This window comes from Poecile atricapillus, chromosome 14, assembly GCF_030490865.1.
Source record: "Poecile atricapillus isolate bPoeAtr1 chromosome 14, bPoeAtr1.hap1, whole genome shotgun sequence".
Classification (NCBI taxonomy): domain Eukaryota; kingdom Metazoa; phylum Chordata; class Aves; order Passeriformes; family Paridae; genus Poecile; species Poecile atricapillus.
The window spans coordinates 11,373,267-11,398,392 of NC_081262.1; the positions used below are offsets into that span (position 1 = coordinate 11,373,267).

At 41.8% G+C, this 25,126-nt stretch overlaps 1 protein-coding gene across 2 annotated transcripts in view; it reads right to left on the bottom strand.

Annotated features, from left to right (window-relative positions):
• PRKAR1B (protein kinase cAMP-dependent type I regulatory subunit beta) overlaps positions 1-25,126 on the bottom strand; it is a 91,727-nt gene that overhangs the window by 16,866 nt on the left and 49,735 nt on the right. For both annotated transcript variants that reach the window (XM_058849884.1, XM_058849883.1), the window contains exons 5-9: positions 23,476-23,537; positions 22,699-22,745; positions 14,946-15,104; positions 6,155-6,215; positions 2,590-2,711 (exon numbers count right to left, since the gene is read on the bottom strand). In XM_058849884.1, coding sequence (XP_058705867.1) covers positions 2,590-2,711; positions 6,155-6,215; positions 14,946-15,104; positions 22,699-22,745; positions 23,476-23,537 — 451 coding nt within the window. The remainder of the gene's footprint in view (positions 1-2,589; positions 2,712-6,154; positions 6,216-14,945; positions 15,105-22,698; positions 22,746-23,475; positions 23,538-25,126) is intronic.

Sequence of the window (25,126 nt, forward strand, 5' to 3'; positions counted from 1 at the left end):
CCATGGGCAGGGACAGCTCCCACTGTCCCAGGGTGCTCCAAGCCCTGTCCAACCTGGCCTTGGACACTTCCAGGGATCCAGGGGCAGCCACAGCTTCTCTGGGCAACCTGTGCCAGGGCCTGACCACCCTCACAGGGAAGAATTTCTTCCTGATATCTAATCTAAACCTACCCTCTCTCTTTTGAAGCCATTCCCCTGCCCTGTCACTCCAGGCTCTTGCAAATAGCCTCTCCATCTTTCCTGCAGGTTCCCTTCAGGTGCTGGAAGGCCACAGGTTACCCTGGAGCCTTCTCTTCTCCAGGCTGTGCAATCCAAATTCTCTCTGCCTCTCCTCACAGGAGAGGGGCTCCATCCCTCTGATCATCTCTGATCATCTCCCCTGGGGAGGGGACCCCAGAGCTGGACACAGTGAGCAGAGTAGAGAAGCAGCATCACCTCCCTTGAATTGCTGCCACGCTGCTTTTGAAGCAACCCAGGACACAACTGGCTTTTGGGGCTGCATCGAATGTAAAATGAGTAAATAAAAAGGTAAATGAGTACCTTGTCCAAAACTCGTGTGGCCAAGTTAGCTTTGTAGTACTGGACATGCTGTGCTCCAAAGGAGGCCGCATTTTAGTGATACATGAAATGGTTCTCTGCACATACAGCAGCCAAACAACTTGGCTGCATTTCTAGTGGTTTGGATTAGAAGACCACAAACATCAAAAAGCATATGAAAGAAGCTAATGGCTTTTCAATGTATTGTGACAACAAACCAGCCAAAACTACTTTCAACCAGGTTGTAGAATAATGTGTTCCTGGTGACTTGCAGCAATTTTTCCTACAGAAAAGCTTAAAATCAAAGATGTAAACTCCTATAAAAATCATGTTTAAAATATGGAGCTTAAACTATGTGTGAGCAGGCAGAAATACTGCTGCAGCACAAGAAACAGTTGAAACTGGATGTTCATTCTTTAAAGTAAAAAAATATAGGAAATTTCCAAAGTGAGAAACTATGTCAGATTTGCAGTGGAAGGGTGAGGTGAGCAGATACTTTCTACAGAATGCAGTGTTAATGCTTTTCTACCCATTCAAGTCTTAACAGCTGTTTCAGCAAGAGGGGGAAAATAAAGGCCCTTGGTAACTCTTAAGCAAGCTGCCAATTTTCCACATGGGATTCAATGGCTAAGAAAATTAGATTTTCCTAGTCTCCTGCTGCTGCAAGGAATAACAGCACATGCAGTAACACTAGGAACAATAAAAATTCCATATTTCTGAAAAAAACTTCTATTTCCTAAATTTTTCTCGTATACTAAACATCTTCTTAATAGAAGACTCCCTATCTAATATCTAGTCTCTTTTATTCTGACACTATTCTTTTGAAGGGACACTGCTTGTCACATATTCAAAGTTCCTGAATTATCTCCCTGTATGATAGACAGGTGAAGTTACTTGCTCTGACAATTTTGTGAGCATTGAAGAAAAACTATGTTCATAAATAAAATACATATTTCCAACACTCAAGAGGAAAAAAAGGATGGAATTTTAAGTGTCAAATATTGATTATGAACCAAATTCTATCTGCTTTGCATAGTGGCAGCTGTCCAAAAATTTACAGATAAAGAGCAAGCAAAGCAAAGCCTGGAATGCTTTCTGTGTACATACAACTGGATCCCAAGGCCACGCAGTGACCAGCTCCTTCCAGCCCTGTGTGCCACCTTCTCCCACAGTGAGGGTCTCCAATCCCTGTTCCTGTGCCACCACTGGAACTCATCGCTGGCCATGCAACACCTGGCCTGGTGTGTGCACTGCAACTGTCTCCACAGCCATATATTGGCTATTTCTGGTCTATATATTTGCATAGGAACACTCACAATCCAGAGAAAATCATATCCTAATGCTCTCCTGTTATTCAGCCTGAGTCTCTCTAGTACCTCTTTATAGCTTTTTATATCACAGTGCCTTGGTGCTTGTTTGAGATACCAAGGATCCAAATATTTATGTCGGGGTGGGGTGGAAAACCCTGTCAGCATCCGTTTGCAGAGGTGAGACAGTGGAACTGGAGTGTCAGATAATCTCCCAAAAAGATGTCAGCATTTTCAGCTGCCTGACAGATCTGTCTTCCTGTGTCAGAGTAAACAAGAAGATGGCTCAGCCATTTGGACTGAATTTAAGGCAAAACAAAGAACAAATTATCTGTTTTCTGATCAGGTCTCCTGCTCCAGTTTACAGAGATCCATTTGTGATATTCCCTGGAAGTCTCTTTGGGAACAATAATCAATGCACTCTGTGACTGACCAGCCCTGCTGAAATATTGGAAATTTGGAACTAGAAAAATCTCCTGTAGAAAACAAACCTTCCAACAGTAAAGACACCAGACACACCTCAAAATTACTCTGCATTTTCAGTTCACTGGAAAGAAGATTGTTCCACTTAAGACAATTCCATGGAACTGGTCTCTGAATTAATTTGAATTTTAAGTAGGTCTCTTGGTTTAAGTGGAACTAGATTTATGCTGAAGTAAGAGATTGAACTGAACCCAAATTTCTTTTATACACAGCCTTGATCTTTACCAGGAAGTGACAGAGCTTATCAGGTTGCCAATCTTACCTCTGTAATAATGAAGAAGTCATCACCGGGCTCTCCCTGCACAACAATTTTTTCTCCATCTTCAAACTGGACAGGTTCCAGTGCATCAGCCACTGTCAGCCGCTCCCATTTGTCCAGGGACTCTAAAATATTGAAGATCATAAAGTTATATTATAAAAACACTCCAACTTTGGCTGAAGATTCATATCTAAACTGACAGCTCTGCCGTGCCTGGTACTGTTATAAAAGAAACATTTCTTTCATCTAGGCACTTTGCACGAACCTCCAGTTGGGAAACATGAATGTATTTATTCATTGTGTCTTAGCCATCAGTAATCACCCAGAGAGCAGTCTTAAAAGTTGGGCAGGAAAAGTTGGCTCCGGTTCCCCGCGCCTGCGATCTGATCCGCGCTGCCCTGGCGCAGCTGAGGAGCTGCAGGGAGCTGTGGGAGCACCTGAGATTCCCTCACCACATCCCACACCAGGGGTCAGGACAAGAGCTACGGTGTTCCCATCAGAGCTGCTCCCAGTCCCAGGTGGGATGAGGGGCAGGGAATGCAGTGTCCATCCCAAGGATGGGTGAGACCACCAGAGCTGATGGCCAGAGCCTGGTGGCACGAGCAGCAGGACACCAGAGGATCCAGGTTTATGGATGTTTCAAATTACACCTCCTCTTCATGTGCCAGCAGGATGGCCTGCCAAGTGTTCTCCTTTTCATTCCCCCACTTAAGGGAGAAAAGTTATAAAACTTCCAAAGAACGTCTGTAATTAAAAATGATGGGTCTGTTTTAGGATTAACAGAGCAAATGCAGCCTGTGATAGGGGTCCTCATCAGCCACCTGCCCCTGCCCCAAACCCCCATCATGGCAAGGGACAGCCTGCACAGGGCACATCCAGGGCTGCTCAGTGTCCAGTGCCCTCCCTGCCTTTGCTAAGGGATGGATTCCACCTGTCCTGCCCTCGGAGAGGAGGTGCCACCTGTGACTCTCCCCGACACCCATTTGCATGAGAATTCAAGACAGTGAATTGTACTTGAACTTTTGTACTTTGATCAGATTTGACTGAAAAATTACAGGTTTAAAAGTTATTAAAAGCAACAGATAATATAATGATTTAACCTTCACTGCCTCAAAAAGCTGGGCTGAAATTCACGTCCCAGAGCTCTGCTGATTCCTACTTACTATGAATTATTGAACTAATGTAAGTCAAGATACAGTTTCTGACACCAGGATTAGATCTGTGCCATTCCACCAGACTCTGGTTTCCCCATTTTGTTTGAAATATTGCTTAGAAGGATTGCATGAGGGTGAAAGGAAGTTCCTTGAAATTAAAATCCCTTTTGGCTGAACTCAGAAGGACACACTGAGTCTGGTAACAAAGCCAGACCAAAGTGCTCAAAGCACCAAAGGTAAGTTTTGAGTTGACAGACACAGCTTAATCCTTTTATGCCACTTTCTTGTTGCTGTTTGGGAAATAATTTCTAACATTTTCCCCACCTAAAGCACTTTCCTGGTGTGTTTGTGACTTTTGCTGCAGAAGAACTAATGTCAAAGACCAAGTCCATATTGTCAATGCAACATTCAAAAACTGCTCTGTTCAGTTAAAAATAAGCATAAAATTCTTTCATCCAGACTAGAGGAGACTTTTTATTTTCTTCTTTTTTTTTTTTAAAAGAACTCAGTAATTAACAGTGAAAAGAGTCTCTTGAAACCTCATCACTTGGCTTTATGAAAAATTCAAAGCTAATTCTAGCACTAGTCACGAAGTGTCTCTCTTTTGTCTAAGGGAACTGTACCACTACAAATACATTGGTTAATAATTCTTGCAAACAGAGCATTATATAGAATATTCTACAAGTTTTAGTTGCAGAGTTGAGGTATCAGATAAATTAGACCACATGCAATTTTTTTGCAATGTCTAAATTGTACATATCAATTCATGACTTCATATTTAATTAAACTCCAGAAGAAAAATTTTACACAATCACTTCTTTCATATCGGTTGATACATTACAAGCAACTGCTGATAATCTAAAAAAATACATAGATTTTAAAAAAAATGTGACTCTTGCAATTATATGGCTAATTCCAGACACTAGACATGCCTTGGAAAAAAGAAATATAAGCAGGTAGAGGTTTTTCCACCAGGAAATCACTGAGTTCTGACCACATTAAAGAATGAAGTTGACTTTTCAGTGTCATTTAGAGACTTCTAAAATATCTTTCTGCTTTGCAGGTGTCATCTACTTTTTAGACATGTCAAAGAGATCCTTACACATTTCCCCTAAATTTCCGTGTTCCTGCAATGATGTGTTATTTTGTTCACTCCTTTTCTGTACTTAAAAAAGGTTCAAATTTTAAAGTCCTTCCTCTTTTTTTTTTTTTAACTGAGATTCAAAAGCCACACTACAAATGAGGCTCTAATTACATTGCAAACCGCATGTTTAAGGAAGCACATCTCTGAATAACCTTTCTACTCTGAAATTGTTTTGAGATGTCTCATTGTTGTAATTGCTCCTCATTAGTGCAGGTGCACAGATTCTTTTTTTTTTTCTTTAAATACTCATTGTAATTTGGTATAATTTGTGCTCTTAATTTAGGAAGATTTAAATTAAGCATAAAAGAAGGATTTTAAATGATGACAACTTCATTAATAAGTGAGCAACATACTTGGCCTCACTTTAAGCATAAAAATATAATTGAAAAACTCATGGATAGCACCTCTCAGAAGTTCAAGTATACTCTGACTAAGACACTCTGATATTTCAGGTACCTCAGTTGAATGGCAGGTGAATATCATAAAAAAAAAAAACCAACAAAACAGACAAACAAAAACCAGAAAAGTTTTAAGTAGAATTATAAATACTCTAATTATATAGCAAACAAATGCTGAACTGTTTTTTTTCCAAGCAGCCCCAGCAAAAACATGATGTTTCTCCTACAGGATCAACAACTCATTGTTCTGTCTAACACTGTCCTCCTTATTAGAGGCTTTTGTTCTCCTAATGTTGATTGATTGGTCAGGCATTATGGGTTTGTTGTTTTTCCTACTGAAGGCCATCAAGAACATGTCCAAATTTCGTGGCTATCACATTAATCAAAGGGAAACAAAATCCCAGGACAAGAAGCTAAACAGATGTTTTAAGAATGTGAGACAGGGGCTGTAAAATGCACAGAAGAAAAAAGATCAGCCCGGTTTGATTTGTTTGGTGCACACAAACACTGTATTCTTGCAGGAAAAGGCTTCTCACCTGTTCCCTGCAAGGATGTAACTGGACTTTATGAGAAATTCATATCTCTGCAGTGCTTTCTGCTCTATCCACATAATCTTTACTCAGCAGCAGCTATTGAAAGTGCCAGTGTGTGCCTGCTCCACCTTTAATGCGTGCTCCAAACACACGGGCAGAGCACAGGAAAGAATGGGAAAAACAAAAAGGGCCCTTTACACTTTCATTCCTTCAGAAACAACACAATGTGAGACCTTCTGTCTGAGTACCACTGCTTTCATCGTGCCATCAAAGACCAAAATTCATCCTGCAATGTGAATAACAGAGCAACCAACAGCCAAGTTCCAAAGGGCAACTGACCCAAAATGGAGACCTTGCTCAGGAATTCTTCGTACATCTTCCGCTTCCTCAGAGTGCTGCCCTGTTATTACAGGAGAGAGAAAAAGGAGGCAGAACATTACACAAAGTATTTTTGTGATTTCTTCCTACAGCTGCTCTTTTTTTTTTCCTCCTCTTCCAAATCTTAAGCATAGCCAGTGTAAACAGCCTCAGGCAAACGTTTCCCTATAAAATGTCTGGGCAAGTTGTATTGCTGATAAGCAAAGACAGGAGGACTCAAATTCAATCCTGCTGTAATTTCACTGACTTCACTGGTGTTACTGGACACTGTAGATGAATTCTATCCACTTACAGACATTCATTTTAAAGCCTGAACTTCCTCAATTAACTGTTTAGCTAATTCAATATATATCTTGTTGCCAATGAGGTTCTTTGCAATTACAAAGTAGGATAAAACTTAAAGTGTCCCCAGTCATAGGTCCCATCCTTTTAGGTTAAAAACTCTTTAATGGCAAATGTTTATCTGTAAACCTGGTTAATATTCTGTACAGTGTTGTATCTATTGTTATGCTGAGTAATCCATTAATGTTATTATTTTAACAAGATTTAAGCATTGGGGCAGACAATCCATCAATGTATGTGCAGCCACCAGCATAGTCATTCCCACTCTACTGAGATTTTGTTGTGTGATAAATTTCTAAGACACCTTCTCATTTTACAGTGTTTGATCAGCAAGACAGAGACCACAAGTTGCCTTTCCAGTACGTGTCTTTGAAGGTGATTCATGTAGGAATAATTATGATGAGATTTTACCAATACAAATATAACAAATGCATCTTTAATTCCTTCTGCAATGACACACGATAGTCCCCAGGTACCAGAGGAACTCCAGGGCCTGCCTTGGTCCCATGCAGTTTGTTCCATGCTGGTGACACCCCAAATCACTCCTGGCCAGGCAGATTTCCTGGGGATGTCAAAGGCTGCCTTGTGCCTCCTACTCAAATCTACCTAAGGCACAACACAAGGATGATACATGGATCTTCTCAAGAAAAGGAAAACAGAGATGCCATTTATTCATAGACTGGGCAGAGAGGATGGAAGCAAATGTCAGCGTCTGCCATAGAAAAAGCCACTTCTCTATTCCTCCTCCTCCAAGTGACCATCTGTGAGTGCTGGAAAAGTGGCGATAGAGAAGGGAAAAGGAGAACAAACACTTTTCCCTCTGGTGTGAAAGCATTCAGAAGTGTTTTGGGTATGAAAATGGGAATGGCTGGTGTATTCAAGGGCAGAGATATAACTAAGAATTAAATATCATCCCTCTTCCTACACTTGCTGTGCAGGTGGGGCTGCAACAACCCCCAGAGCACCATGAATCCTTCCAGCAGCATCAACAGGCTTTGGCTCCAGCTTGGAACCACAGCTCCAGCTGGGGCTGCCAGGTGCTCTGGGGACAGCTCCTGTTTGTGCCCCTGTCCTGGGGTCAGCCCTGCTCCCAAGCAGCCACAGCAGCAGCAGGAGCTGCCACTCTTCCCAGGTAGCTCTGGATCAGAGCTGCTGGATCCGCAGCAGCTCCCGAGGCTCCCCCTGCGCAGCCCGGCCGTAACTCCGGGCTGGTGCTGACAGTTCTGCTCAGCGATAGCATCGCTAACCCTCGTCTGACCCCTCCGTCTGACAAACTCCCTCCTCAACCTCGGGGGGCCCCGGCAGCATTTGAAGTGCCAGAAAGAAAAAAGTAGAGAACTTCAAACACAGGAGGCTCTGCAAAGCACGCCAGCTTCTGACAGCTCGCTGGGAGACAAAGAATGGAAAACTGGACACTGCGCAGTTGTTGCTTTCCTCCCTGCAATCCAGTGGAAACGAGAGCAGCAAAATTGACAGCTGTGGAAAACCAGATTGGTGGTTTAGTTTGATGGGCTGGGACACCCAGGGACAGATGTGGAAAATGCTTTTTAAATGACTTGCGGACACAGATGAATTTTAAGAAGCAGTAATCAGTAGCCATAAGTGATGCCTGACCATGGCTTTGAGTATTTCGAGATGCAGACAAGACCCAGGAAGGTGGGAATTGCAGCCATCCCACCTGGCCCAGAGAGGAAGAGCCCACCACTTCCTACAGGAACACAGGTGTGTTATATCCTGGCTAAACTAAGCCAGGGCAGCAGTATGGAATCCACGGCAAAGACAAGTGCAAAAGCAAAACTGAAGTGGAAATAATTAAATGTGCTGTTACTATTTTTTGTATTGTAATAGTATCTAGAACCCCTCTGAATGCATAGCTACGCTGATTTAAATATCCCCTACCTCAGAATGATCCCACAGGGGTAAGGAAGAGCGTGGCAACAGGGAAGATCTGGTAACTGGGGCTTAGGGCTGCTGTTTCCCAGCACATGCACTGAAACCCAAGGTGACCCAGCTCCTGACTCCTCCTGGAGGATGGCTCCATCCATCCCTCCCTCCCTCCCTCTCTCCTGGAGGAGATGAACAGCAGCCTCTGGGGTGGCTGAAGAGCAGAGCTTCACCTCAGGGTGCCCAGGCAAGGCACAGGAGCTTCCTCTGCTTTTTCAGAGCATCTGAGGCTGGATCCAGGTTGGCACAACCAGACCCCAAATTCAGTTCCAGGTAGGAGAAGCCTGGCTCACCCTTATGCACACTGGTTTTACTGGAGTGTGTTTTCCTGCTCCAGGTCTCATGAGTAGAGTGAGGGGAAGGATTTTGAGAGATCAGTACTGTAGTGCAAGCTAAAAACAAGCCAGCAGTGCAATTACAGCCAACCAACCATGTGTTTATTTCCATTGGTGTTAACCATCTTCTCTCCCATAAAACAGAGAGAGAACATAGAATCATAGAATCATAGAGTGGCTTGGGTTGGAAGGGACCTTGGAGATCATCTAGTTCCCACTTTCTTTGGCCAGCCTGATATTCCTCTCTCATCCCTTCCCAGGCAAAATGCCACCTCTGGCTTCTGGTGTCCTTTTTACACTTGTTTTATTTAGTTGCTTTACCCAAATTGTTGAGGCCAGGGGTATGAACAGCATCACAATCTCCCCTCCTACCCTTCAGGTACCTTCTGCAGAAGTGCCAACCTGTGCAGTCCCTGGCACAGGTGCTGAGTCTGTCCTCATGAAATATTTTCATGGATCTTCTAGAAGCAGCAGCAATTAAGACAGCACCTACATTTACAGACTGTGAGATGCTGAAAGTTCACCAGAGCAGGAAAATAACAAGAAAGGATCTAGAAACTTTAGAAATGGGACTAGGAAATAATAGAATGAGCATCCATTTGGAAAATACAACTAATAAAAAAAAATCCAAAGCAGAGATGTTTGACTTACAGAAGACCTGCAAGTTGTAAAGCCAAAAGAGATTCACAAACAGGAGGTGAGACCTGCCTCAGACTGCAACAAGAACACAGCCAAGGCTATTTTGGTCTGCACAGGCAAAGATATCATCCAGGAATGAAGTTTAGAGGCTCCATCTCCGTGGCTCAGATGTGACGGCGCCTGGTGTGCTACATTCTGTCTCGGTACCTCTTCTCCAGAAATGTGCTCCCAAATCCAACAGAGCTTGAAGAAATGCTAAAACACTCAGGGAGAGCTGATAAGCAAGGAGCAAAACAAATCCAGCCTGTATTTGTTAGCTCAGCACTGGGATCATAGGTATGTCATCCTCATAGCTAGCATGCACTCTGGCAGGGGTTTTATGTATATAACAGTGATAATTATCTACAGATATATGACAGAAAGAGAGGGCAATTCAGTACAGCATAACTTGACATAACTCAAAGTAATAGGAGAAAATTAAGAAAATCTAATTTAAGATCAATATCAAAAAATTTTTCCAATGAAGGAATTATTCTCTCGCAGAAAAGTTTCCCAAGGGAAGCGGTAAAAATCTTACAGCTTAAGCCAGATAAAAACAATAGTAAATGTACATGAATAATTCTGCACTGGCAGGGTTCTTGATGGCATGCTTTAAAAAGTCTTTATTAATTCTGCTTTTTTCTAACCTATTAATATCTTATTTCAATAGTCACTGCTTCTCCCTCTCCCCCCTCTCCTTTGTTCACTTTCTCCCTGGTTCTGAGCTGTCAGGCACAAGCTCATCTCCTTAAAGGCAGTGGCTCCCATTAACTACAAAGCCTCGTTAATATTCTAAGCTGCAGTGCTCCTCCCTGAGACAGTCCCAAGGAGAAACAAGAACACTCTCATTCGTCAAATCCACACAGAAAAGGCCTCAAAGCCATTTTTGGGACCATTTAATGTTGCAAGCCCTAGGCTTAGCCTAAGCAATACACAGGCTGGGGAAAACGAATGCCCCAGAGATTGTAACAGGTCCTGTTGCGTTCCTATTCAGCATCTGTTCCATCTCATTTCCAGCTGCCCTTTCCCTGTTTTCTTCCATTTTTTCTTCTCATTCCTCCAGTCCAATCTCTGTCCCTCCAGCAAGCTTTGTAAGACACAAATTCATTTTTTCCAATTCATTTTTTCAGGTGGAGCTGATTGAGTCCTTCCTAGAAATCCCCACCTCCAGTAAGAAGCCAAACAAATGTCTACTGAGAGGCAAAGCATGACTCAAGTTTCAAAGAAAGAGTTATCCTGGCAGGAGGTGCCAGAATGGCACAGCCCCATTTAATCCCTGATTAAGCTGTTCCTGAATGATGCTTTGGGTGTTCATGCTGGAGCATGAAAGAACGAGCCCCTGATCATTCTGGCCATGGACACTCAGCAGCCCACACAGTCCTGGTGCTCTCTGCCACCCATGTCAGGCGGATTGCAGCCTTTGGAGCTGCTTTGTGCTTTGGCCACCACACAATCTGCATTTTATGGCAACCCAAAATCCTCCTGACTTTATTTTATCTCAGCTTAAAAAAACCCTACTTGTTAAAGAATTTGTTCTCGGGTTCCAAGCTGTGAAAAGACAGTAGGAGAAACCCAAAATAGAGTAAATAAAATGAAGGGTAACATTAGGAACTGACTATCCTTGATTTGTCACAACTTACAAACCAATGTTATAACTCACTTTCTGTGAGCAGTTTGCCACATAGGACAAATGTATTGAATCCCACACAACTCCACTCTCAGGGCCAGGTACCTTGGGCCAGGGAAACTAGAGGGTAGTTAAATTATCCTGGATCGAGTCCTCCAAAAGAAGAAATTGCAAGAAATTAATACTTCGAATTTTCTCAGTCTGGGAACTGAATTGTCTAGGGGATCAATCTGATGTTGGGATACAGACATTTGCTTCTCTGGTATTTGTGGTATTTGCTATATTTAGAATACAAATATTGTACTACCCTGGGATGTTCCCCATTCCTTGATGCTCTCGAATGCAAATTGCAAAAAAGAGGGCAGCAACTGAATTCCATGAGAACCTATGGCAGAAAAATATCCTTTGCTCTCTCCCAGAAGAATGTAAGTAAATAAATGTTGAATATGTACACAAGTGTGTGTGTCTGTGCCCATGTGCACACACACGCAGAACATACACAGAAAAGAATTTGCAACAGAGTGAAAAGTATGTAACTCAGCAGAGATGATTCTATGGAGTAAATGAAACACACAGATGGACAGATATACCACAGAGGGAACATGCTGAAGTGGTTTTTTGTACCCCATGTAATACAATGAATTTCATGGTGTAATACTGTCTCAAGGACTGCAGTGAAAGATAAGCAGTTTCACTGCACATTCTGACAAAAAAACCTATCCCAACATTTACAATCATCACAGCTGCTAAAACAAACTTGTATGTGACCTTCAAGCCATCAGGGTACCTAAGCTGAGACAATGAAATATACAGAAATATATCTGTTTCAAAAAACTTCCTCTGGGACAGGCTAAATAATAAATGGATGACAACTGTAACTAAAAGCCAGCAGGAACTTTCTGCATCAGGCTTTGTCTATCCGTAAAAAGGAAACCCCAAACTCCAAACCTCCTGAAATACATTTTATTCATCCCATAAACCAGTCAGGATCAATGAGACACATAAGTGGGGAAAATGGCACTAAGCAGAAATAAAACCAAGGAATTATTAAATGCAAAGCAAAGGACCAAAATAGCTCCTGCAAGGAGAAATAAGGTGGAGAGTCAAGTGTCTCATGACAGGATAAATTTTTTTTGGCAAGTGTGGATCTGAAAGGCATGATTTGCAAATAAATATTTACAACTCAAATAAAATTTCAACACTTGACTGAGAAAACACAGGGCTGGTCATGGCAGGGAAGGAATGCAGACGAGAGAAATAACTATCTGGGGTTATAGATGGGCTTTATCTGACTATAGCAAAAATCTTTGGGATAAAAAGGTCATTTATTCCTTGGACAAAAGGATTTGCAACCAGAAAATAAGAAAAGAGAAACCTGCTTGCTCCCAAGTTTTGAAACCATCTTAAATTCTACATTTCAAAAGGTACCCTAAACATTACTATTCTTTATTTAAAGGCAGAAGCATTTCTATGTTCAAAATACCCAGTCAGAGGCTAAATGGCAGGAAACCATATTTCTGGGAGCTGAGAGGCAGATACTACTACACTTGAACTGAGCACAGCAAAAACAGCCCCATAATGGTGGAGTCAGCTTCAAGTATGAAATGCAGCCACTGAAACATGGTGTAATTAATTCTTAGGCTTGAGGAAATGAGCAGAGAGCCACTGTAACCTGCCCTCACACGACTGCACAAAGACAGGTGTCTCATTTCACCTACAGCAACAAAATTATCCACCCTGCACCCCTACAAATAAATGAGAAGATGACAGGATTCATTCAGTGTGGACGGGTGATTTGCATTCACCATGGACTGCATTTCAAACCAGACATTTTCTATACCCGCAGCAAATAATCTACCATGAATTATTTCCTATCTGAGTACTGGGAATACTACAATAATGCTGTCTGGGTATCTAACACAGTGCAACAGACCACCAATTTTTAGTGGCCTCAAAGCACAAGAAGCAAGAGAAGGAGAGAAATATATCCATGTTAATCAAAAGCTCTCATCAACTGCAGAAACTGAGCTTGCTAGGTAAGGTACAGCAGGCACTGGTCCAAAGAACATGTAAATTAATTTGAAAAGCACTTAGCACTACACTAAAATCAAACAGAAGTACAACCATAACTGGCATTAAAAACATAGTCTTTTCCACTTGGGACTTATATCCTTCTAGCAAAGTCCTGTCTCTGCATCAAATATTCATCTTCTGAAGTGTGCTATCAGATGATAATGGACACATGACCAAACTTGACAGCTCACAGGGCTGGCTGTTTTTAGGTACCTTTAGCTCCATCAAGACCAACACTGAAATCACCTCCAGGCAGCAAAGCCTGTGAACCTGTCCCCTCAATTCCTTACCACAAGCTTACAGGCAGCTGCAGAAAGTTCTGCTTAAAAAGCCAAGGAATATGTGCCTTGTCCTGGCATTTATTTCCCTCCTACATTTCTTCGCTTTGGAATTTTGGATTCTTCCTTTTAGCTGGCAGGTTCATCACACCAGTTATCCCAGACACCCCTCCACTGCATCCTTGTAGGGCATGGGACAAATAAGTTGGGTGTGCCTCTTACATCCCTTCAGAAATTCTCCTGCTCTGTGTTTTGAAAGTACCTCTCCCTGCTTGCCTGCACTGCGAACCTGTCAAAATTATTCATCCTGCTTACCCGCAAGACAGAAGACAAAACACTTTTCTTAATCATTCCTCTGTTTTGTCTTGGAGCCATCAGGCTGAATATTTTGGGATAGAATAAATTTCCATCAGCTGTACTCTCCTAAATGTCAGCGTGATGTTTGCTTATGTGACACTGAACTCAGCCCATGAAATAGGGAGTGAACACCAGCAGTGCTCATACAGACACCCAGCAGTCATCACACAGGGTAAACAAAGCATTTTTGCACTGCTGCTTAAGAATTAATCATTTAAGGGCAAAATCTACTCAGTTCCTTTGCTGGTTTTTCTGTTTTTTATAACACCCATTGGAAATACAGATGATCTCAAAATTGTTAGTCTGAGATCACAGTGTCATTTCCTTCAGATCAGAATGGAACAACGCAGCTTTTAGAGACAAGTCCTATTGAGAAATAAGCTTTACACAGAGTAATGTCTGTTAATTATCAAAAAGAAAGGAATATTTTATGGAGAAGGAAGATATGCACATGGACATTGGAAACAAACTCATAAAAAAGTTATGACTTTGCTGAAGTTAATTATCTGTCAAAGTTTCCATTATAAACTCACCACTGAAGAACCAACAGCAAATCCATAAGCTAGCACACGCCCCAGGTGCCACAAAGGTCTGCAGAGCTTTGCTGCAGGGATGAGGGAGTTTGAAAGGAGCAGAGCAATGAATCATTAGCAGCTACAACCCCATGGTATGTGTGGCTGGGTGCTGGCTTACAAAGATGGAGGGCACAGTCCAAGCAAGACTTTTTATTGTTTTACTGGAGCTGGATTTACTTTCTATCACCTGCCTTGAGGAATGTAATACAAGATCAGACAAAGACTTCACAGGCAAGGGGTGCTGCTGAGAGATATTTCCAGGCTCACGATAAGGAGAGGATTTGCATAGCTTTGGTGGGTAACGGAGGCCTCCTGAGGTTTTCATTCACAGAACAGTTATGCATAATGTTTCTCAATTGCATTTCTGACTCAGCTCCTTTCTGCTGAATCCTGTCCCCTTTTCTTCCCGTTCATTCAGTTGCTCAGTGACTTTGTCATGTCCGCTCTCTTTCATGTGGAAGCACCAGAGTACTCTGAACACAGAACTGCAAAAGAAAGTAAAAAATACCAACTCCATAAGGAAACCCTTCCCCATGAACTCACCATCAAGATGCGTCTGTAGCTGTCCCTGTCGATGCCCCAGAGCTTCAGGTCCGTCTTGGCCTTGACGGTGGCAGCCCGGGGGGTTCCATAGATCAGCGCCAGCTCCCCGAAGCTGCCTCCTTCTCCAATGCTGGTCACCCACTCCCCGTTGACATAAACCTGCCATGGCACAAGACAAAAGAAGCAAAAGCAGTTTGGAGACTTAGTTGGAGCTCTCCTCCTCATTGCCAGTTTCCTAAAAGGCTGTCAGCAATTTCCTTTCTAATTGTCAATGTTGGGGACACAGAAGGAAAACAAGAGCGTGACACTTCCGACAGTTGGTCCCCAAAGAGGGGAGCAACCTGCTCTGTGGACAGAATTTCAAGTTCTCTTGCTTCAGTACAATGACTTTATTTACTCTCTGGGTTTTCAGCTCCCATGGTTAGCTGGCATCATGTTTTCCCCCTTGTGTTCAAGGCTCAGGCAGTCAACGAGCAGAACTGTCACAACTTTGGCTTTTTATTAACACTGTCAGACTTGAAAGGAAGGAGGTTTGTTGATATGTGTAATGAGGATTACTGAAATATGCCATGGCCATGAAATGAAAAACAGTCAAAACAAGGAAATATCTTTTGAAAAGGAACTTTTTTTTCTTCCCTAAGCCTAGTGCCTCCAAAACCCATTTAAATGTAACTATATAGATCTTCTCCCTTAGTGAAGATGACCAAGGGCTTTGGACTTGAGAAGCCTTAAGCAGAATGACCCCTTAACATCAGCTCTGGAGAACTCAGGAAGCAGAGTTTGACCCACATCCTATCTAGGTACTATATTCTCTTGGAACATGGTATGGATTGATACCACTATTGCCATATTTTTCCTGGGTGTTGCTTTGAGAAGAATTCCTGCACTTGAGTGCTATGTGACATCTTCCCTGGAAGAGGGGACTTGTGCAGGTGTTCTGCTGGGCAGCTTTTTCCTCACTGTTTATTCATGAACAGTGCTGCTCACGAGCCATAAGAGTGCATGCAAAGGCTGCTGTGGACTGTGCATTCTGCAGCTTGCTACAAACTGCACAATAAACCCTCTCAATTCTCTCACTGTGCCTGTGAGTCTTACTCAGGGCAGAGTGTACCCCAGCCTGTTACAGACCAGTAACAGCAGAAATCAAGCACTATGGCTTTCATTTGCTTGGAAGTTCTGTGAAGAAAAATAATATGGAAAAAAGAGGCAGGTATTCTCATCTAAAGCAGAAAAGTATTGCAGAGGCAAAGACCATAACCTGACACCAATTAGTGAGTAATAAACTAGCAGTTTTTTAAAAATGCATGAGTTAGAGCTGTGCTCAAGCTGGGCATGAGAAAAGATGGTGACCAAAATAAATGAACTGGGGTCAAAGCTCAACAACCTGTCAGTATTCATTTTAATTCCATCTTCATTTTATGATGAAAAGGCTTATTACAAAATAGAGCTGGAATCAATCCCAATTTATCTTCACAATATTCAATTAAGATTTGCTCCAGCTCCTACTGAGGCCGGTGAAATGCTGTTTCAGTAGGAGATGGATGAGGCCACGAAGCAATTCTGCTGATCAAGAGACCTCTTGGGTATCAGCTGAAAACGAGCAGCTGAACTCCAGGCAATGTGGTGGCTCCTGGTGCTCCTGGAAGATCTGAGGATCAAGGGGCTTAAAAATAAAGGGTAAAAATAATCCCAACCAGGCAGGTGGTTTCAGACTGCCAAGAAAAAGCTGAAGCCACAAAAGCTAAAGCTTCATTTCATCACCATGACAGGATGAATGTCACCCAGGAGAATATCACACAAGAGAACAGCAACAGCCTTCCCTTTCAAACTTTCACACTCACCACAGAAAGAAAATCTCACAGAACATCGAATCTACTTTTGATTCCCCTCATGATGAAAAAATGAAAGCAAAAAAAGAAGTTTTAAAAAAGCCAGGCAAACCCAAGCAGTTTCCTGGTGAAACAAGCAGGTAATTCTGTGGATTCTTTTTTTTTTTTTTTTTTTTTTTTGTGAGACAAGCAGGAGAAAGGGATGAATAAAATGAGGATTCTGAAAGGCTTGTAACATAGTGAGAATGTATGAACATTTCTAAACTCTATTAGTTCATTGCAAAATTGCCCAGATGCATATTTAATCGTAGGGATACCCTCCTTCTGCAGGAGTTTCACTGGATGGGTTCACAGGGTTTGCTACATTGCAGTAATCCATGTGTCCTCAGTAAAAAGTCTCAGGGATGGTGGGGAAAATCTAAATTCCAATGGGTTTTGGATCGCATCCTGAATGTACTCTGACATGGTACCCTTCACTCTTTTTCAGCACACCAAAAATACATGTGTATGTGTAGAGTACATGCTATAATGTTGAACACCACATATTTTGCTTCTGTAGAAGGGTCTTAATTATAAGCAGGAAAATAAACTTATTCCAACACATTTTTAAAGCAACATGGTGACATTTCTTGTTAAAACAGTGTGCAGGATGTGACTGCAGCCCAGAGAGGGGAATTATGCTGGTGAAACTCAAGACTGAGCAAGGGAAGGATGGACATTTAACGTTGCACAGTTGTTATTTAGAGAGGCTCCTACTGAAATTCTCCAAGACTCCTTTAATTTTGCTGTCTCACTTGACAAGACTGTTCAAAACACGTTTGACATCTCGCCTTAAACAGTTTATGCAAATGGTCATTCCTCCACCCTGAGGGTGTCAGGTTTAAAGTGCTCTGAGGTGAAACCAAATCACTGATCTGACAGTCTTTGGGCCCAGCACTCACTCCCCCAATAAAATGTCATTTTGAGTATCAGTCTCTGAAAATGAAAACAGTTTGAGAATAAGTTGTTTTCTAGAAGCAAAACCATCGGACTTCATTCTCTGCAAAGGCCTAAGTCAATACTCAACTTCTGTGTTTGTGATGAAGTTAGAGTGCATTGATGGCACACTACAAAGCCATCCTGCCCTTTAACAGAGTTCAGCTCCACTATAAATCCCTTTAAAATAGATTTTTTAAAAAGAAGTGGAAAGGAAAGAAGTTCTGTTTGTAAGGTGTGGGAAGCAAAGCTATTTTAGGCTCAGAACAGCTTATGAAAGTCGATTTTATATGGCAGCAGCTCAGATGATCTCCCTATTTATCCTAAAAAAATGCTGGGCTGAGGTTTGGGCTGAGCCAGTTTTAGGCATTTGTGAACTCTCACCAAAGTGGTGAGTACATAAATGAATTATTCCTAATTGTCCTAATGACCTGCCAGTCACAGATCCATAATAACTGGAACCTTCTTTCATGCAGCCGAAAAGTAGAAGTGCAGATGCCCAAATATGACCAAACCATCAGGACCATCTACTTTCCACAGAGCAAAAGTACTTCAGATTTCTATTGTTTTCCATCATCTAATATGAATACTGCAGTTTCTGAGGGCTTGAGTATCACACAATTTGGTTCATTTCATTATCTTCTGAGGAGGCAAATGGGCTGTGATACCCATGGGCACAAACTGTGGGAGAAGTTGCAGAGTCACACACATTCAATGCCACAGGAATGAATCTCCTCATCTTCATGTTCTTTTTCTGAAGATGCAGAAAGGAACCTTGCCAAGAGCATTTTACCTTGAAGCCAGGATATGAACATTTATCTCTCAGCTTCGCTGGAGTGAATTTATCATTCTTTTAATTTTGTATTGCTGATTTCAAGTTAACTTCCAGTATTTTTTTATTTTTTTGTGCTGCCACTTTGTGATCTGTCTGGACTATCCAATATGTTCCAGGCATGGCAATTCTTATGTCTTAAATCCCCTCCCTTGTATCTGTAATAATTTGTGCTTTATGTCTTGTCAAGCCTTAATATTTGTTATCCAAAAATGAAGATGAGTTTTACTTTTTCTTGGAAAAATGAACAAGCCTTAGACATGAAGGGTATTTTTATGTGGGTAGTTTTCTCAAAGACGGTGTTTAATTTTACATTTGAGTTTAAACATATGAACTTGGAAACTGTCTTAAGAGTCCTTAAAAGTCAAATTGAAAAACTCCAAACTTTACAATGTTCTGATTCAAATTTCAAAAGGCAGCCTTCCAATATTAGAAAAATCATTGATGATGGAAAAATTTAAACTAGAAGCAATCTATGGAATCTAACCATTAAATATGACTAGTTTTTAAATCCAGCAGTATTCTCACATAAAACATAGTGTAATTTTCATCTTTGTATATACAAATTAGACAGTTTTTATATGCAAATAAGGGCTTCAGGAAGATTTGAACTACAATCAAGAGATAATTTTATCTCTTATCCACAATATTCATGTATAGCTTCACATAGAAATGTATACAGTAAATACAGAAATTTAAGAAAAAAAACCTGAAAAGTTTTCATTTTGATTTTCACCCTACTACATCTTGGCTGCTGTTGTATTACAAGAAGAAAACCTGAGAATGCCTGTAGAGAAAGTTGCTGTGACATTAAATAGAATAGGAAGTTGCTGGGTCTAAAAAAAAAATACATCTGTTCAAAAAGGGCAGTCAACGGTGCTTTTTAAAGTAAAAAAATGTGAGGTTATGAGATTAAAAAAAACAAACAGGAAGTCACTTTATACTTAGAAATATGGATTAGAGATTTTTGCAAGTCATATTTTAGCAGGTACTTTCAACATCTTTACTGGAAACTATAATTTAAGTTCCACCAGCTCCTTTTTGGCACACACTCCCATTTGTCTAAGCAGGAAATCTTCCAGTAGACAAGTGACCTCTAAGCCTTCAATGTTTGTGCCATCATCTACCTCATGTGCACTGTACCCCTCTGCAGGGACAGTCATGAGATAAAATCCACCTGATGTGCTAAGAGGAAGACTGTGACTGATAATTCAATAATGCCAGCTTTGGTCAAAGTGTACCTGCTTTGTAGGATAAAGTAGAAGAGAGGAAAACCCCATGTTTTCCAAGGCCTACCTCTTCCTCATTCTAAAATCCCTCTTTTGCATATGAAAATTTGTGCCCTTCCCTTGGCCCACAGAAGAAAATGTAGAGATATTTTATTCTGTGCTAACAGGGCTTGTTTATACTCTAAGAAAATGTAGGAGTTGAGAATGAAGTGCTATTATATTAAAAAATATTTTATGGTACTTCTAATTTGACTCAGATTATTTTGTAAGGGAAAATTTTAGAAAGTTCTTACTTAGTCTTTGGGGTGCCTGTGCCAAAACTCGAACAAAAATTACTTTTACATGTTGCAGCTTTTTAAACTCAAAACACCACACACTGATTTTGTTATTCTCACTTTGTTGGTGGTTTCTGTTTGGTTTTGGTTGCTTGGTTGATAGATTTTATTGGGGTTTTTTTTGTTTTTGTCATGACTTTCTTCCACGGGTAGAGATTTTATGGTGACGCTTGCGACCTCCTTTACATCTGTGTGTGGAAAATCTGGGTGCTTATCAGTCATGATGATCCCAGAGTGAATTGCTCCTTGAATCCACCACTGCTGATATTCCTGCTGCTCCCAAGCAGATCAGGGAATGGCAGCAGAGACCCTGGCCAGGGGTTAAAGCCTCTGTGCACGTGCCAACACCAGCTGAACCAGGCAGAAAATGGCTCCAGGCTCTAAGTCTCGGGGTCAATTGTCTCCACTCCAAGTCACTTTTTTTTTCTTGGAGAAGCATGGAAGCAAGCCAAAAAAGTATCTGGCAAGGCTTAAATGAACAGCAGCTCGCTTACTAGCGGCCTGGGGTTTCCTCAGGCAGCGCAGATTTCAGCAGTTCTGCCCAGAAAGCGACAGAACTCCTCTGGGGAGCACCACAGACGGGGTGATGGTGCTCACCCAGGGGCTCTGGAAGCTGTTGCCTTACACAGGAGCAGCTCACCCTGCACTGGTGCCCTGGTACAGAATTTGCTCTGAGGGAAAGCTGGGATCAGCTCCCTGCAGCTGCCCAGTTAATGCAGGGAACCTCCAGCTCCCACCCCAGCAAACGCCCCGTGCCTTGCACAGCACCTTGCACTGCAATTCAGGGGCACTCTGGATGAAGTTTTGGGAAAAGCTTCAGAAGGAGAAGGACCAAGCTGAGCAGATGGGGAGAGCAGTGGGAAGGTGCACCAGGAGGCTCCTCAGGGGGTGCTGAGGTGGGGCAGTGTGAGAGCTGGTCACAGGAGTTTGGCCACACACAGGTGGGCAGAAGCTGCACTGTTCTCTGGACAAACACAGTCCACATTACATTTTTTACTCTTGTCAAGAAGTATTTGTTCCACAGGTGATGTCTGTACATGTCTCTGGTTAAGTGTCAGGGTGACATTGTGGTGGATATGTTCATTTTAATCTGTTCTAGCAGCTATAGGTTGATTTTAGAGGACTAGGGAGTGAGAATGCATATGAAATCAAAGTTGCAGTCTACTCAATGAAACCCTATTTAGTCACTGTTTTTTAAGAGCACTATGTGCATACAGAATATTAACTCTTTTGCAAAGGTTTTTCAAACTGTTTTCTGGTGTCATTCAGTCCCTCACTATCCCTGAGCTGAACACTGAAGAAAGCTTTCCTAAAGGTGCTGAGAGAGGACAAATTCTTTTTAAAGAGGATTAATCTATAACTTCAACATGTGCATTTGCGTGTTTGCAGCCCTGATTCAAAGCCAGTGAACTCATTTAGCTCCCTATCGGTCCCAAGCCAATTATTTTAAAACTAAATTTTAACACTGTTCTATAAATATTGCCCTTTTATTTTCTGGCCCTGTGGATGTGGCAGTGTTTGCTATTGAGAGGGTTGTCTGATAGGAACAGTGAGTCAGACGGATTTCCTGAGGAGCAACTTCCAGAGGCAGAGGCAGCATGTGAGGTTTCTCAATTCCCAACAATACCAATTAGATGGTCTCCTGACACAAACAGACCGCTAAAAGAAAATAACTTTCACTAAAATAACTCTGTGCCTCCTGCCTGGATTTAAAATAAATCACCTTCTTCTTTAAATATGCCAAACCAAACTCATGTGGGCATCTGAAGAGCAGAGCTGCTAATGAGCAAGTCTGTCCTACCCAGCTACTGTGGATAGATACATAAAATGTGTGTAGGAACTCACAGCAAAACTGCAAAAGGATGAGTTTCATACAGGAGAGGAATGACAGGAGGTGAACAGTTTATGGTTTGGAAGGCAGGTTCAGAAAGAAGTTTCTTTTCAAAGACTTGCTGATTAAACCACTGCATACTCCTGTAAACATTTTGTGGTCTAACAGATCACTTTACACTTATAATAATCTTTGCTTTATTAATATGCTGCATTGTTCTTATATTTGGACCTAATTTTAAAAGCAAATTAAGGTTTCTAAGATGAAACTCACTGCCTGAGGCTGTATCTCAATTTCTGGAAAAAAAACAAAACAAAACAAAAACAAACAACACATGAGCTAAGCTAACTGATTAAAGAAAATATTTTCTTTATGGTTGATCTGAACCCTCAGGTGCATTCCAGCATGGTGGCCTGCTCTGCCAAAGACTGCACACCTCCAGGTGTGGTTAGGGCTCTGAAGATAATGTCATTTGCTTGGTTTTGATACCATTTTCCTGCTTGGAATGGACAAATAAGCTAGGATGTAACTCATGCCAAATTTAAAATTATGAACAAATAACCTAACACAACAAAAGCAAAGTCATGAAACCAATGCTGTGAAATCTAGTACAAGAAGAAAGATCAGACCCACAGCACATGGCTGGCTTCAGCTCTCTGCCAAAGCACACAGTTTTATTCTAGAGCTTCAAAATAAATATTATACTGCAAGAGCATACTTACATCCACCTCGCCTTGGTCAATCACATAGAAGTTGTCTCCCTCATCACCTGGAAACAAAATACAAAAGGTGATTGTTTCCTGAAGGTCTGCCAAGCTATTCAATAACTTCCTGCCCTTGTATTTAATCCTGTACATATTTGCTCAGGTTTGTACACCAGATTACTTACAGGGAGATTAATTTTCTGAAACATCCTTGCTTATTTGCCTTCATAAATCAAAGTATCGCTATGATTTCTTGCTATTAATACCTTTCAATTGCATTAATTTATCTCTTTTGAGATTCAGGTAAACACTCAAGAGGTTTTAATATAGCCTGAGGGCAGTGAAGTCCTCCACAACGTGCTGCAGGCATGCAGGTAAGTTGCCAAGTGTGATAGCTCTGATACAGCACAATGAGGTGTTGAATATTCCCAACAACCATAAAAATATTTTCCATCTCTAATTACTCTCAGCTTGCCTGTGCCACCCTTATGCATCCTGAGCTGGGGTTTACTTCCTGACTATCTTCAGTTAAGGAATGAACATTTTAATTTGAAGTGCTGTTTTTCTACATTTAACTGTAGCACTTTGAAACCCTGGAGATCTACCAGAGTGGGGTTCTCTGCATGTGCAGCAAGAGATCTGCATCCATGAACTTATCATATGGCTGCACACTTGGAGGCCTTTGGAATATAGTTATTCTTCCCATTAGGCAAAGAGGGTGAAATCTCAAATGGAGAGATGTGAATTATAGGACCCTAGCAAACACAGAGGAGGAAAAATGACAGGAAGAATTACCCTGTTGTATGACTGTTTCTCCTGCGATGTGTGTGACAGGGAACATGGCATCAAATATGTCACTGGAAAAAAAAAGAAACAGTTATTAATAAATCAGACCTATTTCTTATCTTTCATCTTATCTATTGTTTATTTATCCTTTGTTAACATATTTTGCCAAAAAAGGAAAGGAAAACATTAGCTGTAACTGGAAAATGAACCCCTGCTCGGCAAGAAATCAAAATAACTTGTTAGGCACAAGCTGTGGTTTAAATCTGAGACCATGACTTGGTGTGTGCTGTTTTGAAAGAACTCCTGAATTATGTGAAGAAAGGCACCTCTTACAGCAGTGCACAAAGGGCCAGCCTGAGTACTGTGTTGTCTAAGCAGAGATTTCAGATTTTCAGCTGTGATGGGTTTGTGGCCCAGCAGTGACTGCCAGATGCCCAAACGGGAGCTCTCCTCTTCTGAACATCTGGCCTTGCGTTTACAAGCAAAACCTGTTCCACAGTACAGAGCACATTTGGAAAGGTAGTTGGCTCTAAATTAATGTAGCATAAGAGCTGGCAGGAGACTGCACTCACAGTGCAGAAGAGGCCAAACTCTGAAAATCTCAGCGAGTTAGTCGTGAGAAGGGAATCCAAGCGATGCTACAGAAAGAGGGAAGCTGCAGAAGAGCCTCGTGCTCATTAATCACGGCTGAATTACACACCTTGCCATGTCTCCAGCTCCCTGTCACATCGCCTTAAAAGGCCAGGCAGAGCAGTGGGGATGGGAACACACCCTGCACCAACACTTCGGGCAATGTGCCCAAACCCAGTCCTTTGTTTATTGAGGGAGACAGCAGGCTCTGTGGAGCCAGGGCTTCCTTTCCCCACATCAGATTTTGGGGAAACTTATTTTCAGAAGCATGAACCACATCGAAACGGGCGCTCCCCACCTCTCTTCCCCTTCCTATGCATCAGCCTCAAGGGCTAAAGGAAATAGCTCCCCAACAAAAACAAAAGGCAGCAAGAGGGGATTGTTAACTGCTCTCTTCCCTGGTCTGGCCTAGAATGGTCCATCCAGGGACCACTGATGACAGTGGTGAGATGAAACATTTCAGTCTGGAGTGGAGAAAGGACCTCACACACACAACTACACAAACAGGGAAGAAACCTAAAATCTTCATCAAAACAGGCAGAAGATCAGTCACCAAACCCATGAAACCCATGCTACATTTCAATGCCTTATATGGGAAATGCATATTGTAAAATCCCATTATTAGCTTATTTCCTGTTCAACTGTTCCAGACTTTATTCAGGCTCAGTTCTAGGAAATGTTTCACTCCCAAGTTCGAATTGCTCATGTCTTTCCTCTCCATCAGTCTGAATGTTTTTGCTCAGGATCGCAGCTCTGCGTCAGCACTGCTTGTAGGAGAACTGGGAGATTTCAAACCAGGCACCTCCCACAGCACCTGCAAGGGATGCTCAGCCCATGGCCTATATATAACAAAATCATATATTTTACTCCAGCTCTTTTCATCAAGGCCAGTCCATGCTATTCCTACTCACATTCAGGAAACACCTCCACCATGGATACACAGAGGCATCCAGGAAAAACTTCTTCCTCACCTCATTCTGAGCACCAATGCAAAGACCTACAACAAATTATTTTGAAAAGTCCATGTACC